Source organism: Grampus griseus (assembly GCF_964374135.1).
Source record: "Grampus griseus genome assembly, chromosome: 19".
NCBI classification, from domain to species: Eukaryota; Metazoa; Chordata; class Mammalia; order Artiodactyla; family Delphinidae; genus Grampus; species Grampus griseus.
The window spans coordinates 56668752-56687784 of NC_139013.1; the positions used below are offsets into that span (position 1 = coordinate 56668752).

Sequence of the window (19033 nt, forward strand, 5' to 3'; positions counted from 1 at the left end):
GGATGGAATTTGTGCTGACCATCAGAACAGAAAGAAAAGGATGGCCGTGAGAGCTTGGGTAATCCATATCGGTGGAGAGGAACCAGAGGCGAAGAGTTAGGCTGTAGCAGAGAACTATTACACATTGAACCCTGAAAGCTTTGCGTCCTTTGAACTTTTACAATCCCTTATATAGAACTGTATCCCTTACAAAGAACGCTAAGGAGGATACATTCATAAATGAGAAAAACCTAGATAGAAGAGGCCCTTTTTATGGAAAATTTTAAAAATTCTATACAATTTTAAGGCTTACTTTTTATTTCCAGTTATTACAAAATTTTGGCTCTATTCCCCATGTTGTACAATACATCCTTGAGCCTGTCTGACACCCAAAAATTTGTGCCTCCCTCTCTCCCACTCCTATATTGCCCCCCCCAGCGGTAACCACTAGTTTGTTCTCTATATCTGTGAGTCTGCTTCTCTTTTGTTATGTTCACTAGTTTGTTGTATTTTTAATTTCATTATTTTTTTTCAAGAAAGCAAAGTGAGGATTTACTAAGCGAAAGTACCATCTCAGTGGGAGAGTGGGCAGACTCAGGTGAGTAGCTGCCTAGTTTGTTGTATTTTTTACTCATACCACGTATAAGTGATATCATACAGTATTTGTCTTTGTCTGGCTTATTTCACTTAGCATAATGCCCTCCAATCCATCCATGTTGCTGCAAATGGAAAAATTTTGCTCTTTTTTATGGCTGAGTAGTATTCCATTGTGTGTGTGTGTGTGTGTGTGTATACATATATATATATATATATATATACATATATATATCACATCTTTATCCATTCATCTCTTGATGGGCATTTAGGTTACTTCCATATCTTGGCAATTGTAAATAATGCTGCTATGAACATTGGGGTGCATATATCTTTTCGAATTAGTGGGGTTTTTTTCAGACATATATTCAGGAGTGGAACTGCTGAGTCATATGGTAGGTCTATTTTTAATTTTTTGAGAAACCTCCATACTGTCCTCCACAGCGGCTGCACCAAGAGATCATTTGTTTTAACAGTATGTCGGGAATATAAGAATGAAGTCTTTGTTAGTGAGAACTGGTAACAACTAAGGAAATTAGTAGAGTACAGGACGAGGCATTTCTCAATTGGTTGCCTCAAAAGTAGTCGTTCTTTCAGGTTGCCCCTGAAAGTAGTAGTTCTCGAACTTAAGAAAACCCTGTTAACTTTCCCCATGCTGGTTCTCAGAATCCAGATGTGAAAAAATGGCATCTTGCCCACTGCTCAGAAGAAACAGTCAAGGTGAATGGAAAGAAGGGAAAATATTCAAAGGCTAAACAAGAGGTTTGAGGTGTGAAATAAGAGTCTCAATGATTACATCCTTTAGTCCCAACATGGGCAAAAAGCTGGAAAAATAGCAATCCTTCAGAATTTGTTTGGAATTAAACAAGCAAAAAACTACAACAGAGAAAACCCTGTGGAATGCCTGCCAGCTCCATTAGTTGTTACACACTCACTTAAGAGACAATGTTAGGTTTTAGGAGTGATTTGAGATCACTTTCCTGCATGCACCAGTGTGCTGGTTTCTGAAGTTGTACACCAGAGCCAGAGCGTCCTGGGAGAGGAAGCACTTCCACATGGTGCCTTTCTCGCTTCGGACAATCCCTCCTGGACCTGGTGAAGACACTCCTAAGGACTGCAAGCTATGGAGCATCAACTGCAAAACCCTCCTGGCTGAGTCCTTTCTGAGAACAGCGGGAACACTGCTCTTGAGCAATACTTGTTTGTTTACTTTAGCTAAAGAGCAGAGATGACACAAGACTGATTGGACCACTGGCCAATAGTGGCCCAGACAGCAAGGAGGGTGGAATATCTTTCCCAATCAGAAAGAAGAGAGGCAGGACAGGCCGGGCAGGCCTGAAGAGCTGAACTAACTCTCAGTGTGACTTGCCCTCCATACTGAGTGTGGCAAAATAACCCTAACGTGTTCTGCCCCGCCAGTTAATGTTTCACGCTTCGTGTTTTTGTTTTTTTTTCATGCCTCGTTTAACAGATTCTTAGAAATAGCGAGACAGCATGATTTACAGCATGTTACTTCACTAATGCTGGGACATCATATTCAATTTCTAGCTGTTACCTTATAGAAAGAAATAGGGCAAGAGTTACTTAAAACTGACACTGCTTGGTTTTCTAGAATGATTATTTAATAGCTTAAGAGTACCATGAGATTTCTGGAGAAAACACTGAATAAATTCACATGACAGATGCGGTCTTTTCTACTGTATGTGGATTATTTCAAAGAAGAGTAATATTTGTTAATCGTTTAAAAATAAACCGTACTATTCTTATATTAACTAGCTTAAAATAGATCATGATATTAATTTACCACTCTGAATATCATTTACTACGTCGAACATATATTAAACTGCAATCTGGGGGGAGATTTCCCTGGTGGTCCAGTGGTTAAGACTCTGCAGTTCCACTGCAGGGGGCACGGGTTCCATCCCTGGTCGGGGAACTAAGATCCCTCATGCCACATGGCACAGCCAAAACTAAACAAAAACAAAACTGCAATCTGGGGGCACATGAAATTTTTCACATACACTCAAGCACACTTGTTTTCAAATTTTACATGAAGTTATGGTACTTCTTGATTGATATTTATTTGCATATGACTAAATTAGTAAACTAATTTATATTTTATTTCAATATGTTGTTCTTACACGCTCATGAGACACCTTTACACACCAACTGCTCTGGATGATTTTTCTGAGACACCTATAGGGAAGTGTGGTTTTAGATTCAAGTAGAAAGTGGAGATAATAGCATAGCAATCACTGTAAATGTGCACTTCAGTACTTGAAAATCACAAAGAGTAATCCTGTCCCATCTCTATCACAGCCCTTGAGGTAATCCCTGGGGCAGTGAACCCAAGGCCTGAGGTTATTTGGTAAAGCTTTATGGATGCCTAAGGGACTGGGAAAATATGAAACTCTCCTTCCCCTCCCCCCAGCTCCAGATGCCTGATATCGATTTTTTTTTTTCACTCCTCTTGCATTTGGAACAGTTGTCCAGCAAGGGAACAAAAAGTCCATTTCTTACAAACTACCAATTAAGCCAAAAAAGCACTCACCAGTCAATACTCAATATCATAAAAACCCAGAAAAGAAAGCAATACACAGTCCACGCAATCATTTAAGACTTCGAAACTGATCATTCTGTGTCTGGCAGAAGGTAGGTACACTTACTGGATTTCCCCGCGCCCCCCTCATCGTCACAGAATAAATCAAAAACAACCAAGATAGTACACTTGGAGCTTAAAACCTTCCTTTGGAACACTGGAAAACAGACAGAATGTTTAAGTCATCTTTATTAACTGTACACTATTAGAGATTTTTCAAGGTAAAGAGCTGTGACAGAAAGGAGAAAAAAAAAAACCTGGGAAAGTGACATATGCACAAATGCACTTTTCTTTCGTAAATAGTGGCACAGTACAGAGCTACAACTAACATCACTGTTCTGGCAGCTAATTATAGAAGATAATTGGCTACTCTGTAAAGAAAGAAATTTCACGTGCATTGGAACCCCTTTGAGAAATATATTTTAGTAGGTTTTGTATGTTTGTATAATAACTGTATATTAGCACAATCCAATTACTTTATGAAACAGACATTTTAAGAAAGGCTTTTACAAACTCAAAAAGGGGAAAATACTTTCAAAGTATGAAATATTAAACAGCAAAAACAGCCAAAGAATCACGTGCTGTTCATTCAGATACCTGTTTATCAGATGTCTGAGTTGGGCAATAACTGATTTGATAACTAAACGTTGCGTAGTATCTATATTCTACCAGGCCCCTTTCATTTGCTCCTCAGAAAGCACTTGGAGTTCTAAAATAGTATTGCCCTCTTACACACGAGTCGGAGACTGAGAAAAATGGTTACGTATTCAAGGTAGCTCAGCTAGTTAGTGTTTGAAAGACTGAGCGGTGTGAACACGGGTAAGACTCCGTATCTGAGACCAGCAGAGATGAATGAAAGGCAGTGAACCCTGCCCAGGTGTGGGCAGGCCCGCGCCCTGTCAGCGAAGGTAATGCCCAGGGCTCATTCGACCACCTGAGTTACCTGAGGTCGGATGCCGAGCTCAGGGCACGGACTTTCTCCAGGGCCGGACTTTACCGACCATAACCTGAAATAACACAGTTGCGGTTCTTTTCCTAGTTGGGACAATGCGTGCCGGAAGTTACCAGTGGACAGTTTCCTTAAAAAAGAAGAGAAAACTGAGACGTACTTGACGTGGAAGCCAACGAAAACAAAGACACAAAAAGCCGCGGGCGGAAAAGCACCAGCAGCCCCAAAGGAGGCAGGGGCACAACACCCCTTTATTTTCAGGAGCAAACATCACCAGGCATCAGAACCGGCACCGGGAACAGGAGCGAGGCCGAGTCGCGGAAGCTCGGCCGCAGGGGCAGCACCGTGCGTGTCTGCGCGGCGCCTTTCCGCGGGTCACAGGCTGATCCAGCGCTCGCGCTCCCCACGCGGGCCGCCGACCGCCCCCACTCCCGCCAGCCCCGACCCCTCCCCCGCCGCGGCGCTCGTCCTGCTTCCGCCACGCCCGCCATGGCGACGGCGGCGGCCCGCTCCTGGCCCCGCCTCCCGGGACGCCGCGCAGGTCACCTGACGCGGCTGCGGGCTGAGAAGACACAAGAGCCGTCGCTGTCGCCACAGTCGGAACCGTCTCAGCCACCGCCTGGAGCCGCCGGGACTCTCGACCTCGCCGCCCCCGCCCAGGCTGCCGCGCCATGCCGTCGGAGAAAACCTTCAAACAGCGCCGAACCTTCGGTGGGTGCCGCGGGGCCGGCCGCTGACGGAGGGTCGGGGGCCTGAGGGGCCGAGGCGGTGGGGCCGGCCCTGGCGGAGGGGCTCCGGAGAGGGCGGACGGGCCGAGGTGCCGAGGGCTGAGGGGCTGAGCCAGGCTGAGGCGGGGGCTGCGGGAGGGCCGGGCCCGGGCGGCCGAAGGGCCGAGGCGGGGGCCTGACTGGCCGAGGGCTGCCGGGCCCAGGGGACTGCGGGCCCGAGGGGCCGGAGTGCGGGGGCCGAGGGGCCGAGGGCGCACTGGCGCGGAGCTGCTGAATCACCTTTTGGCCCCGGGAGGCCGGGCGGGTGGTGGGCTCGGGGCCCGTCAGCCCTCCAGCCCTGGGGTGTTAGGTCCCCAGGACGAGACGAGCGCGAGCCGCGCAGGGGGTGCCCTCCTTGTAGGGGAGGCTGGCCCGGGCGTCGGGCTGGGACAGGTTCTCCGAAGTGGTGGCAGCGGGGGTGCAAGGCAGTCGTCTTCTGGTGCGTCGTCCGGGTGACACCTGGTCCCTTTACGCGTCAGGCCCTCCGTGGAGAGGAGTGACTCCGAGGCCGCGCCTCCTCACGCCTGCCCCTTCCCCTGCAGCCCCGCGTGGCCGGGACGTCTTGGTCCTATTTGTGGCACAAGAGCTAGGGTGGGTGGCTCTTCTAACCGGCGGGCGACAGCATTCTTTGAGAGCAGCGGCGAATCCGTTCTCTCCCAGTTCAGGCTAGAATCCCCACTTAGCTTGCTGGCATTTGGTTGAAACTGGAGGTGACACCATCACAATATTTACTCCTCCACAAAACCCATGGGAAGGAAGTGATTGGTGCTCCCTTTAAGCAAGACAGTTCTGCAGTAACAACGTGGCCTCCTTGCATATCTCCGTGTAGGGCTTGTTTATCTCAGCCCTGGAAGGCCAGGTGGAGTAGGGCGGCACCAGCGTTCCTTCCTGCTCTAATCTTTAAGAGCTTGAGCAGTAAGTATCGCTTTCGTCTACTTTTGTCTAGTTTCCTGGAGTCTAGAAAGAGCCGAGCATTCACTTGAGCTAGGATATGGTTTTGCAGATCTCGTTATTGATAATTGTTTCTTGTGCCTTGGAAGCTCCAGTAGATGAAATTCACGCTGACCTGTGGAGCATATCCTTTCAGCCTCTTGAAGCGGTTGGTTAGCAAAACTTAGACGTGTCTTTTTTTTTTTTAAAGAAATTTTCTCTTTAGTGACTTTCATGAACTCAAGTTGATACTCATGAATATTGCTTACTTTTTATGCAGCCATGAGAACAGCATTTAGAGCAGATTTGCCGTTGTATCTGGCTTCTGTCCTTACAGACTCTGGCATTGAAAGCTAACTGGGGACATTTGTATGGGAAAGATGCCCATTTTCTCATGACCAATACTATAGTTACTTTCTTTTTGCTTAGAGTATTTTTAGGTTATCTAGAAAAATCACTCAAGAAGAGTAGGTGGTAAGAGTAGGAAAAGTGAGGAATAACTAGAATAAAAGTGAGAATAAATGAGAATAAAATAGCGAATTAGAAGGAATTCCCCTGGTGCCTGTGGCCTTGAGGGTAGACCAGCAGGTATGCCTCATTTTTTTCTCCATTAGTGTATTTGTGGAGTTTCCTCTTTGTTCACCTTTACTCCCACTCCTCCTTTTTTTCTCCCTGGTCTCCTGACTCTGATTCTTTTTTTTCTACTTTTATTGAGAAATGACATTCATCACTGTATAAATTTAAGGTATTCAGCATGATGGCTTGGTTTACATATATTGTGAAATGATTACCATAATAGGTTCAGCTAACATGCATCTTCTCATAGATAAAATAAAAAAGGAAAATTTTCTCCTTGTGAAGAGAACTCCTAGGATTAACCCCGTCCCCCCCTTTTTTTAAAAGCGCTCTTTAATAGTCATTTTGCAGGGCTTCCCTGGTGGCGCAGTGGTTAACAATCCGCCTGCCAATGCAGGGGACACAGGTTCGAGCCCTGGTCCAGGAAGATCCCACATGTCGCGGAGCAGCTAAGCCTGTGCGCCACAACTACTGAGGCTGCGCTCTAGAGCCTGTGACCCACAACTACTGAGCTCACGTGCCACAACTACTGAGGCCCGCGTGCCTAGAGCCTGTGTCCGTAACAAGAAGCCACCACAGTGAGAAGCCCGCACACCTCAACAAAGAGTAGCCCCTGCTCGCCGCAACTAGAGAAAGCCCACGTACGGCAATGAAGACCCAACACAGCCAAATAAATAAAAATAATTTTTTAAAACAGAGTCATTTTGCAGAAAAATATCACATCATTTAATGGCTACTGCCTTTCCTTGCTACTGATTATGGTAATCAGCACTGACAATTTTCAGAGATTTGTAACACAGTAAATGAGGGAAATAAGTTGTTTGGAGATACCTTTTTTTTTTTTTTTTTTGCGGTATGTGGGCCTCTTACTGTTGTGGCCTCTCTCGTTGCGGAGCACAGGCTCCAGACGCGCAGGCTCAGTGGCCATGGCTCACGGGGCCAGCCGCTCCGCGGCATGTGGGGTCCTCCCGGACCGGGGCACGAACCCGCGTCCCCTGCATCGGCAGGCAGACTCTCAACCACTGCGCCACCAGGGAAGCCCTGGAGATACCTTTTTTGTTTTGTTTTTTTTTTTTGTTTAGCGGTACGCGGGCCTCTCACTGTTGTGGCCTCTCCCGTTGCGGAGCACAGGCCCGGACGCGCAGGCTCAGCGGCCATGGCTCACGGGCCCAGCCACTCCGCAGCATGTGGGATCTTCCCAGACCGGGGCACGAACCCGTGTCCTCTGCATCGGCAGGCAGACTCTCAACCACTGCGCCACCAGGGAAGCCCCGGAGATACCTTTTTTATAGACACTAAGACCAGCCCCAGTTAGCTTGAACAGTACTGTTCCCAAGTGAGTGAGTTTAGGTTAATTAAAAATTGAGTATATCTCTGCTGTGATATATTCTACAAGGGTTAAAAGGGTTGAGATGAATCTTAGGGCTCGCCCAAAACAACCACTTACTTTTGTGGCCAAAGAAACTGGGTGGGGCCCTGAGAGGTGGAAATCATGGTCCACCTAGTGGCAGAGTCTGGACTTGTACCCTTCTGATAGGAATTCTGTCCTCCAGTAGGTAGCCATCATTTCAGTACATGAAGTGGGCCAACACTCTGAGTCAAGAGGCGATAGTGTTTCCCTACAAATGGTTTGAAAATTTTTATCAACTTCAGAAGTTGTATTTGAGCAAACATTTTTGGATTCAGTCTTCTCAAATGTCATAATCTCACTCCATTTTCTTCTAGGGTTGCCCTAGTTTAATAACACATCTGTCTCCTAGACATCATTTTGCTGAGATTCAATGTTAAACCTAGATCTTAAGCTTCACCATCAATAACAAAAGGTCTGCATGTCTCGGAAGTTCATGTGATGGTCTAGAATAAATAGCTCCAGCTATGTAACAGGGAGACTGGAGAAGGAGATTTATGCCAACACCTAGGTAACACTCCCTGCTCTTAAGCTGTGTCACTCACTGATGGGTGGGATTTTATGTTTTTTATTTATAGGCGTATTGGGGAAAATATTTATGGTTCCACTTCAGTGAACTAAATCCTGGAAAATATATGTAAGCCTTACTTTAAATGCCCTAGGGAATCTATCTCAAAGCATCTTTGCAAATAAGACACCTTAGACTCCTAGTTTCTATTTTTGTAAGGCTTATAAGCGGTCTTAGAGACAGGAAGAGGCATCTGGGGAAGTATATCATCCATGTACAAGCCTGAGCCCTGGGGATACAGACATGACTAGAGCTGGCTCCCTGACCGCCAGGGGCAGTCTGTTGAGAAAGGCAAATGATAAACAGATCATCACAGCATTAAGAAGATAATTGAGTAAAAGAAGTGCTCTCGTGTGCCTTTGATCCAGTGGCGTTGGTAATGCTTTTGTTAAATATACTGTTGGCTTCTAAAAACAGCCTTCTATTCAGAGTTAGGCCTCAGCGTATACCATATTTATTTAATCACTCTGGGCTCACCACTGGATTTTCATTACAACTGGCCAGGATGCTAAAGACATTCCTGCAGGACTTTGGTACTACTCTTTTCACCTTAGGGAAGTCACTTGTCTTCCTCTGTTGTCTCACCTTTAATGAAAATAATCATTTTTGCCTTCCTTTTTGGATCAAATTTGGGGGATAAATCAAGATAAAACTTTTGACGCTGTAGTTTGACTTTGAAGCCCCACATTTACAGCCCATTTTATTTTTTCCTGCTCCACTCACCAAAATAAACCTGTTTTCCTTGCATAAAAAATTCTCTCCCCCTTATGCCTGAATGATTCCTTGAACCTTTTAAATTTTTTTGGAAGAGCTTTTAAATGTGAAACATTTCGGGGTGTATTAAACTTACTATTTATTGGCTACAGTGAATTAATTAAATTGTGATTTCCGCTTGCTTGTGAAATCTACTCTGACAAGATGGAGGTTTTTGTTGTGAAGATGGCTGATAGCTAAGTGTAGATGGTAGAGCGTCTTTTCTGGGGTAGCACAGACATAGGGACAGGTCTTAGGGCTGAGAGAAATGCTGAAGTATCCATGACACTCCTAGAAATAGAGCGGGGTTCTAAGGATGATAGAAAGGAAAACTCTTCCTTTGTGTCCCCTCTGCTCTGCAGTACTCCATAAACACTGCGGCTCACTTCTGACACCAGACAAGCAGTTCAGCTAGTTGTCATCCAGTTTAACTCAATTCTAGCGCTACCTGGTGATAGCCTCAGATCCAGCAGGTTAAGGGCTCCGTCCCACCTGACAGCCCCCCCCGCCCCCCACCAAAGGCTAATTGCAAGTACAGGTCCTTGCTCTGACTAGCTATAAATCAGTTTCACAAGACCACCTTGTGTTTGATTAAATTACTAGAGTGGCTCCCAGAGCTCAGGAAAAGCCTTTAGTTACTAGATTATCAGATTATTGCAAAGGATATTAAAGCATAGCAGGTGAACAGCTGAATGAAGAGATACATGGGGTAAGGTACGGAAGAGTGCTGAGCACAGGAGCTTCTGTCTCCATGGAGTTTGGTGATTGCACTCTCCTGCCACCTGGAAGCCCTCCAGACCCTTTTACTGTAAATAAGTTCGTTTGTATTATTTTTTAGATTTTACATGTGATACCATATATGATATTTGTCTTTCTCTGTCTGACTTACTATGATAATCTCTAGGTCCATCCATGTTGTTGCAAGTGGCATTATTTCCTTTTTTTTTTTTTTTTTTGCGGTACGCGGGCCTCTCACTGCTGTGGCCTCTCCCGCTGCAGAGCACAGGCTCAGCGGCCATGGCTCACGGGCCCAGCCGCTCCGCGGCATGTGGGATCCTCCCGGACCGGGGCACGAACCTGTGTCCCCTGCATCGGCAGGCGGACTCCCAACCACTGCGCCACCAGGGAAGCCCCTCATTTTTTATTTAATAACACCTAGCATTTATTAAGCATTTACTATGTGCCAGATATTTGCAAGGGGCGTACCAACATTCTCACTGAATCTTTTTTCTTTTCTATTATGGTTTATTACAGAATATTGAATATAGTTCCCTGTGCTATAAAATAGGACCTTGTTGTTTATCCATTCTGTATATAGTAGTTTGCATCTGTTTGTCCCAAACTCCCAATCCAGCACTCCCCACCCTGGTCCGCCTTGGCAACCAGAAGTCTGTTCTCTACGTCTGTTAGTCTATTTCTGTTTCATAGATAAATTCATTTGTGTCATATTTTAGACTCCATGTACAACTGATATCATATGGTGTTTGTCTTTCTCTTTCTGACTTATTTCGCTTTGTATGATAATCTCTAGGTCCATCCACGTAGCTGCAAATGGCATTATTTCATTCTTTTTGGCTGAGTAGTATTCCATTGTATGTATGTAACACATCTTCTTTATCCATTCCTCTGTTGATGGACATTTAGGTTGCTTCCATGCCTTGGTTATTGTGAATAGTGCCGCTGTGAACATAGGGGTACATGTATCTTTTTGAGTTAGAGTTTTCTTTGGATATATGCCCAGGAGTGGAATTGCTGGATCATATGGTAGCTCTATTTGTAGCTTTTTGAGGAACCTCCGTGCTGTTCTCCATAGCAGCTGCACCAGCTAACATTCCCACCAACAGTGTAGGAAGGTTTCCTTTTCTCCACACCCTCTCCAGCATTTGTTATTTGTAGACTTTTTTTTTTTTTTTTTTTTGTGGTACACGGGCCTCTCACTGTTGTGGCCTCTCCCGTTGCGGAGCACAGGCTCTGGATGCGCAGGCTCAGCGGCCATGGCTCACGGGCCTAGCTGCTCCGCGGCATGTGGGATCTTCCCGGACCAAGGCACAAACCCGCATTCCCTGCATTGGCGGGCGGACTCTCAACCACTGTGCCACCAGGGAAGCCCTATTTGTAGACTTTTTGATGATGGCCATTCTGATGGGTGTGAGGTGATACCTCATTGTAGTTTTGATTTGCATTTCCCTAATAATTAGTGATGTTGAGCATCTTTTTATGTGCCTATTGGATGTCTTCGTGGATGTCTTCTTTGGAGAAATGTCTATTTAGGTCTTCTGCCCATTTTTTGATTGGGTTCTTCGTTTTGTTGAGTTGTATGACCTGTTTGTGTATTTTGGAAATTAAGCCCTTGTCGGTCGCATCATTTGCAAGTATTTTCTCCCATTCTGTAGGTTGTCTTTTCGGTTCTTTTTTAATGTTTCCTTTGCTGTGCAAAAGCTTGTAAGTTTGATTAGGTCCCATTGTTTATTTTTGCTTTTATTTTTATTGCCTCGGGAGACTGACCTATGAAAACATTGCAGTGATCTATGTCAAAGAATGTTTTACCTCTGCTTTCTTCTAGCTAGGAGTTTTATGGTTGTCCTCTCTTACATTTAGGTCTTTAAGCCATTTTGAGTTTATTTTTGTGTGTAGTGTGAAGGTGTGTTCTAACTTCATTGATTTACATGCAGCTGTCCCACTTTCCCAGAACCACTTGCTGAAGAGACTGTCATTTTTCCATTGTATATTCTTGCCTCCTTTGTTGAAGATTAATTGACCATAGGTGTGTGGGTTTATTTCTGGGCTCTCTGCTCTGTTCTGTTGATCCATATGTCTGCTTTTGTGCCAGTACCACACTTTTGGTTACTGTAGCTTTGTAGTATTGTCTGAGGTCTAGGAGGGTTATGCCTCCTGCTTTGCTCTTTTTCCTCAGGATTGCTTTGGCAATTCTGGGTCTTTTATGGTTCCGTATAAACTTTAGGATTATTTGTTCTAGTTCTGTGAAAAATATCATGGGTAATTTGATAGGGATCACATTAAATCTGTATATCGCTTTGTGTAGTATGGCCACTTTAACAATATTTTTCCAGGGACTTCCCTGGCAGTCCAGTGGTTAAGACTCTGCCCTTCCAATACAGGGGGTGCACATTCAGTCCCTGGTCAGGGAACTAAGATCCCACATGCTGTGCAGCCAAAAAAAACCAAACACCAATATTCTTCCAATCAAAGGGCATGGGATATCTGTTTCTTTGAATCATCTTTAATTTCTTTTATTAATGTTTTATAGTTCTCAGTGTATAACTCTTTCACCTCCTTGGTCAGCTTTATTCCTAAGGTGTGTTTTGTTCTGTTTTGTTTTTTTTTCTGGCTGCGTTGGGTCTTTGTTGCCGCGCACAGGCTTTCTCTAGTTGTGGCGAGCGGGGGCTCCTCTTCGTTGCAGCATGTGGGCTTATTGCGGTGGCTTCTCTTGTTGCAGAGCACGGGTTCTAGGTACATGGGCTCGGTAGTTGCGGTGCACGGGCTTAGTTGCACTGCGGCATGTGGGATCTTCCCAGACCAGGGCTCGAACGCGTGTCTCCTGCATTGGCAGGCAGATTCTTAACCTCTGAGTCACCAGGAAAGTCCCTGGTGTGATTTTAAAAGGTAGTTTTTTTTACATTCCCTTTCTGATATCTCATTGTTAATGTAAAGAAATGCAACCAACTTCTGTATGTTAATCTTGTATACCAACCTTTGCCAGGTATGAAGTGTTAGTGTTTGGTTTCTCTCAGTTCTAGGGAAGATGTCTTTACTGCTTTGCTCTGCCACAGCTAAGGACAGGTGGATTCAGATATGGAAGTCACCAGGTAAAAATGCAGGAAAGAAGCTGCATTTTTGGCCCTTAATAATGCCTGTGTTTCTTCCTTTCCTTTGCAGAACAAAGAGTAGAAGATGTCCGACTTATCCGAGAGCAGCATCCTACCAAAATCCCGGTAGGTAGTCTCTGTCTCAGTTGTTATTAATGTACGCGGGAAAGAGCACGGCTTAAATACAACTTTAGGACAGTGCTGCTATGTGCGACTAACTGACGGGTTTCTTTTTTTAATTTATATTTATTTATTTTTTATTTGTTCGATTATTTATTTATTTTTGGCTGCGTTGGGTCTTCATTGCTGCACACAGGCTTTCTCTAGTTGCGGTGATGGGGGGCTGCTCTTCGTTAAGGTGTGCAGGCTTCTCATGCGGTGGCTTCTCTTGTTGTGGAGCACAGGCTCTAGGCACACAGGCTCAGTACCTGTGGTGCACGGGCTTAGTTGCTCCGTGGCACGTGGGATCTTCCTGGACTGGGGATCAAACCCGTGTCCCCTGCCTTGGCAGGCAGATTCTTAACCACTGCACCACCAGGGAAGTCCCTACCTGATGGGTTTCTATAGGAATCCTCAGCTATGCAAATGGTGTGTCAGTTTCATGACCTAGAATGGAGATACCTTAATCTACAGTTTAATCTAATCACATTCTGTTTCCTCCTAAGTCTGAGTTTACTGTGTTAATGTTACACACTTCACAAATCAAGGGTATTTTACTTGCGGGGGAAGGGATAGAGGGGCTAGATCTGTTGGTATTTTATCAGTGAAAGTTGGTATCCACCCTCTTTTGAAGCAAGCAGAGACTACTGCTGTGGGAAAATCAGTAGCCCTCAAGATTTAAATGTGACGGCGCATTCCAGGCTGCCTGACTTTGATGCCCCAGAGAAAGAAGTCTCTCCTTATATTTTATTTCTTTGCAGGATTGAGGAAAGATGCTGCTCCTGTGATGTGTAGGGACCTCAGATGCTTATTGCTGTGCCCAGCCAACAGTGTCCTGTGTGCCCTGGATCCTTTGGTGGTGGACCTTAAATAGGTTTCTGCTGAGGCACTAGGTCTAGAGAGAAATGGTCAAGGAGCTTTTGGCTTCAGACAGTGGCTGAGTTCAGGCCTTAGGTTCAAGGTTGCTAAGTGATCTTGGGCTCATTACTAAAATTCTGAGAGGAGCTGCCATATCCTCATCTATACAATGGGAAGAGAATCCACCGATGTGGTTGGAAAATTTTGCATAATTCTGGGGACATGCTTGTTACCTCTTACAGACCACTTCCAAAGAAACTCCACTGCTAAATTCTGCAGAAGCTTTCATGGTTGGCTTTCTGATTGATCATCTCATACCAAAGTGGGGGAAAAGAAGATGGGAAGATCAGTGGGGCTGGGGTTGTGAGGTGCACAGAAGGGAGAATAGGATGGGTCTGCTCAGCAGTGTCGTGACTGTAGGATTCTGTAGTTAGAAGATACGTTTCTTGGACTGGTTGGAAATTTCAGTCTGTCTTCACACTCAGGGCCAACATACGGCCTGGGGATGAGGCTTCTGGGTAATTTCCTTTTCAAGGTTTTTCTTCACTTTTGAGTACCTGCTGTGTCTCTTTGCTAGCAGGTACTCGTCAGTCACTGGAGACAAACAGCCAGCCCAACAGTCTGCCAGTATTTGTTCCATAGCCTCCTTCTGAAATGTGAATGTCTGCATATATCTACAGTCATCTTTTCTGCTAGTAGTTTTAGGTTTTTTACAGAAGTCACATTCATACTTGTAGATACCATGTTCTGAACACACCTCAGAGATAAAGCTATTGATCTTACCAGGGAGGGTGACGACAGCTTGACCTGGCCTTACACAGAACCTCATGTAGGCCCCGTGCAGTGCAACAATATACATACAAGCATTTTTCCCTCTTCTGAAGATTTTCCATTCCTATCTTACAACTTCTCATTGTCATGACAGGGTAAAGAATTGCTCTACGTGGAGAAGGATGTCTCTGGTGCTCAGTAAACAGGTAGTATTGAGGCTCAAGGGCAGTCACCAGTTTGCTGTCAGAGACTACATAAAGTGGCTTAGAACTAGAAAAAATTTTTTCCTTTATGGAAAGGAGGAAGCATGGCAAGGAGCTAATGGATTTATTTCAAGTCATAATGTGGAACTATTTTTGTTCCCTGCAGAGTTCATCAAGGATATTTTATCAAAATGGCAGGATCTTCGAGACTTCTGCAAAAAAAAAAAAAAGTATCTCCAGACCAGCTAATCATGGTCTCTGCTTCTCAAATATTTAGTTAGGATTTGAGTCTTTTACCAGAGTTAAGATCTTACTTACGCTTTTAATAAAAGTTTTATTAAAAGACTCTCGTCATGTCACAGGAAATGGTGATGTAGAACTGGCATAGATTCAGATCTTTACACTTAGAGCTGGTACCCAGCGTCTCTGCTGTTATAAGGCTTGGGGTCTTTTTCTGACTAGGTAGTATATTTTCATGGTTCCAAATACCAGAATTTATAGCAAAGTTTCTTTCCCCACCTCAGGGCTACCTTGCCCCTCCCTGACGGCAGACATGTTGGCTCGTGCACCATATTTCGTAAGGAACAGAAGTGCTGTTTTAAACCCCATTTTGGCGTGTGCCAGCTACAACACAGGACGTATCTTACCGGTTTTTCTTTGTTAACGGCTATTTTTAAATCACTTTTCTGGCTTCTTTTCTAGGTAATAATAGAACGATACAAAGGTGAGAAGCAGCTTCCAGTCCTGGATAAAACAAAGTTCCTGGTGCCTGATCATGTCAACATGAGTGAGCTCATCAAGATAATTAGGTATTTTATCATCTTTTTACTTTATTTCTTTGGGTAACTTCTCATTCTTTATCAGGCTTACAGATAAATCTTCAGTCTAGCTCTGATAAAAATCTATGCAACTTAATAAAACTGTAAGACATTTCACTTCTGAGTTTTTCTATTTCTTACCTGCTGGATCTCAAGTCCCTTCTGATCCTTTCATCATAACATCTATGTAGATGTCTCTTAATCAGAAAAGTTTTATATAGGAAAATAAGTTAAGAGAATGTAGACGTGGTCCAATGGTAATAAATTGCATCAGCTTAGATCTTAGTTTGTAAATTATATTTTGAACTATTTTTATCACATTAGACACTGGTGGCTACTCAGATAGCATACTAGTTTTAAAACTGGCCTCAGGACTTCCCTGGTGGCGCAGTGGTTAAGAATCCGCCTGCCGATGCAGGGGACACGGGTTCAAGCCCTGGTCCGGGAAGATCCCACATGCCGTGGAGCAACTAAGCCCATTCACCACAACTACTGAGCCCGCGCTCTGGAGCCCACGAGCCACAACTACTGAAGCCCGCGTGCCTAGAGCCCGTGCTCCGCAACAAGAGAAGCCACCACAGTGAGAAGCCCTGCGCACCACAACAAAGACCCAACGCAGCCAAAAACAAATAAATAATTAATTAGCAAAATAAATAAATAAAACTGGCCTCAGGAAAGTAGTAAGAATGATCTAGCAAGGATTATCATTAATACTTACCATGCATATAGTCGTAGAAAACATCCTGTGTCTTATGAGAAGAAACATTCAAGTCATCGTAAGGCATATATTTCATTTTGCCAAAAGCAGCATTTACAAAATCTTTGTACTTTTTTTTTTTTTTTTTTTTTGGCGGTACGCTTTTTTTTTTTGCGGGCCTCTCACTGCTGTGGGCTCTCCCGTTGTGGAGCACAGGCTCCGGACGTGCAGGCTCAGCGGCCATGGCTCACGGGCCCAGCCGCTCCGCGGCACGTGGGATCTTCCCGGACCGGGGCACGAACCCATTTCCCCTGCATCGGCAGGTGGACTCTCAACCACTGCGCCACCAGGGAAGCCCAAAATCTTTATACTTTTATATTGATCCAGGGTGGGTGATATTTTTTACACATTCTCCCTAGGTATTGATGTATCAGTATTTCTTAACGTTTTCTTTCAACAGAAGGCGCTTACAGCTCAACGCTAATCAAGCCTTCTTCCTGTTAGTGAATGGACATAGCATGGTGAGTGTGTCCACGCCAATTTGTGAAGTGTATGAAAGCGAGAAGGATGAAGATGGATTCCTGTATATGGTATACGCCTCTCAGGAGACTTTTGGAATGAAATTGTCTGTGTAAGACTAAAAGAAAATGTGTCTGTTCTAGAATTTAAACCCTTACCAAGGAATAAAAAAGGGATGTTACCAACTGAGATTGATCAGTTCACCTAATCACAGATCATCAAAACAGTAGTAGTGTTCCTGCCTAGGAGTTTTTAGCAAGTTGTTTTTTTGTACTTCAGGCAGAAAAGCTGGGCTCCAAATGAGCATATTCAGCTTTGGGAAACTTCATTATTTAACCTAGGCTGTCTTGTTTTCACATTTAGAAGTTTAAAAATAAAATACTTTGCATTCTAAGTTGCCAATAAAATAGACCTTCAAGTTATTTTAATGTTTTTCCCCCAAAAGGAACTTGCAATTTGAGCAGTCAGAGAGACATTCAGTCTTCTCTCTAGAGAAGAGAACCTGCCAGCTTTTTATAGAAGGGTTTCTACTCAACTAGAGAGATCTCCTTAAGAGGATCTTTAAGCCTAAATTGTCAGGCATAGCCAACCCCCACCCCCAGCCCACTTGCCGTAATAGCTGGCAGAAAGCAGGGTGGGCGCGAGTGTATGGGAATAAGAAAGCTGAGCTGCTGTCCAGGGTTCCTGATTGCTAATAAGCGTATTTCACATCAGTGCTCTTGTCATGAAGTTTTCATTTGGTTTGTTCTCTAGGCAGTAACGCAGAAAAATACCACTGCTCAACAGGAACCTTGAATAATTTATAATTTTGGTCAAGTTTCTCAAAAGACCTAGAGAAAGAGAATGACATTTTTTTGTTGTTTTGAATATTCTCTTAAGAGCTCAAAATAGTGCCTGCTTTGGTAAATAAACAAGCAGTTCCATGCGTTTCATTCTTCGGGACAAAGGTAGAAAGCTACAGGATCCTGAAACAAAAAGCATTAAAATTCAGATACACCTCCTCGACCTTTTGGCTTAAAGCTGTAGATGATCCGTGTTTTATGTTACGTATGTGACTAAAATATGTTATTAAGTATCTTTAAGGGTATTTCAGTTATCACAGTTAGGTCAAGCAGTCCTCAGAATTCCCCCACTCCATGTGCATGTCAGTTTTGAAAATAGCAAAAGGAAACATGTTCTTCACAGATATTAATGTCAAACGTTAAGCATTTTCAGAGTCCTACTAGAATAAATAACCAGTGCTTCCTACTACCTGCATGGGGTTCACTATGTACTGTTTTTGTGAGAGCTGTCGCAGAAGGCTCACAGGCCCCCTTGAGACTGTACAGTGGCAGGTCGCCATTAACCCTTGTGCATTTAGACGTGTGTGTGGACAACTTGTATCAGTGAGTGGCAGTTACTTATCGTCACTGAGGAAGAAAAAGCAACATTACCGCATATGGGCCCTCAACCCCGATCAACTACTCTTCCCGATGCATGCATCTGTCCACGTGGCTAACTTTTAATATGTATATTTTTACATTATGTAAATTCTTAATTAGCCTGTCTTGTTTAGATTGTATACATCATTATATCTGACATTCTTGTAACTACTATGTGACCGATAAGATTCCTTTAAGAAACTATGCTTTTTAAAGACAAAAGTACCACGCTGAGAGGGGTGACTTACTTATATCCCACATTAGTGGGTGGTTACCCTATTTATAGGATCTTTAAAACAAGTACATTTTTAACGAACTAAGGTGAATAAAGGCACAACTAAAAACTGTCATCAAAGTTCAGTTTAATGGATTAGCATTTGAGACTTGCAGTCTATACCATCCACAGCCAAGTGGGTCATATCCTTTCCAATGAGGAGTGCTGAGGCTGGTTTCACTGTGCCAGGGTGGAGGGACACCCACCTCTGAAGGTCTCTGCCTTGTCATAAGCGCCTCGCTCGCATTGGTCAAGGTCCTGACTGACTTCAAAAAACTCAATTCTCTTAAAGGTACAGATGTGCCACACAGTACGGGGAGACGGGATGGGGGAGCGACCTAGGTGTTTTGTGGAAACAGGCAC

The 19033-nt window shown here is 44.3% G+C and overlaps 1 protein-coding gene and 1 long non-coding RNA gene across 2 annotated transcripts; both read left to right on the forward strand.

The window, feature by feature from the left end:
- Positions 1–4298, forward strand: LOC309836557. Its single transcript, XR_014298167.1, has 3 exons — positions 1–58; positions 516–577; positions 4212–4298. It is a non-coding gene; the product is annotated as an uncharacterized lncRNA (long non-coding RNA).
- Positions 4299–4700: 402 nt separating this feature from the next.
- Positions 4701–18728, forward strand: MAP1LC3B (microtubule associated protein 1 light chain 3 beta). Its single transcript, XM_082676303.1, has 4 exons — positions 4701–4832; positions 13021–13076; positions 15644–15750; positions 16917–18728. The coding sequence occupies exons 1-4, from the start codon at positions 4793–4795 to the stop codon at positions 17089–17091; spliced, it is 378 nt and encodes a 125-aa protein (XP_082532429.1). The 5' UTR covers positions 4701–4792; the 3' UTR covers positions 17092–18728.
- The last annotated feature ends 305 nt before the right edge of the window (positions 18729–19033 follow it).

Bases quoted from the DNA above. Each gene is read 5' to 3' on its own strand.
- MAP1LC3B (XM_082676303.1), top strand. From the start codon at position 4,793: ATGCCGTCGGAGAAAACCTTCAAACAGCGCCGAACCTTCG. The intron at 4,833-13,020 runs GTGGGTGCCGCG...TTTCCTTTGCAG, and splicing joins CAAACAGCGCCGAACCTTCG to AACAAAGAGTAGAAGATGTC. The intron at 13,077-15,643 runs GTAGGTAGTCTC...CTTCTTTTCTAG, and splicing joins AGCATCCTACCAAAATCCCG to GTAATAATAGAACGATACAA.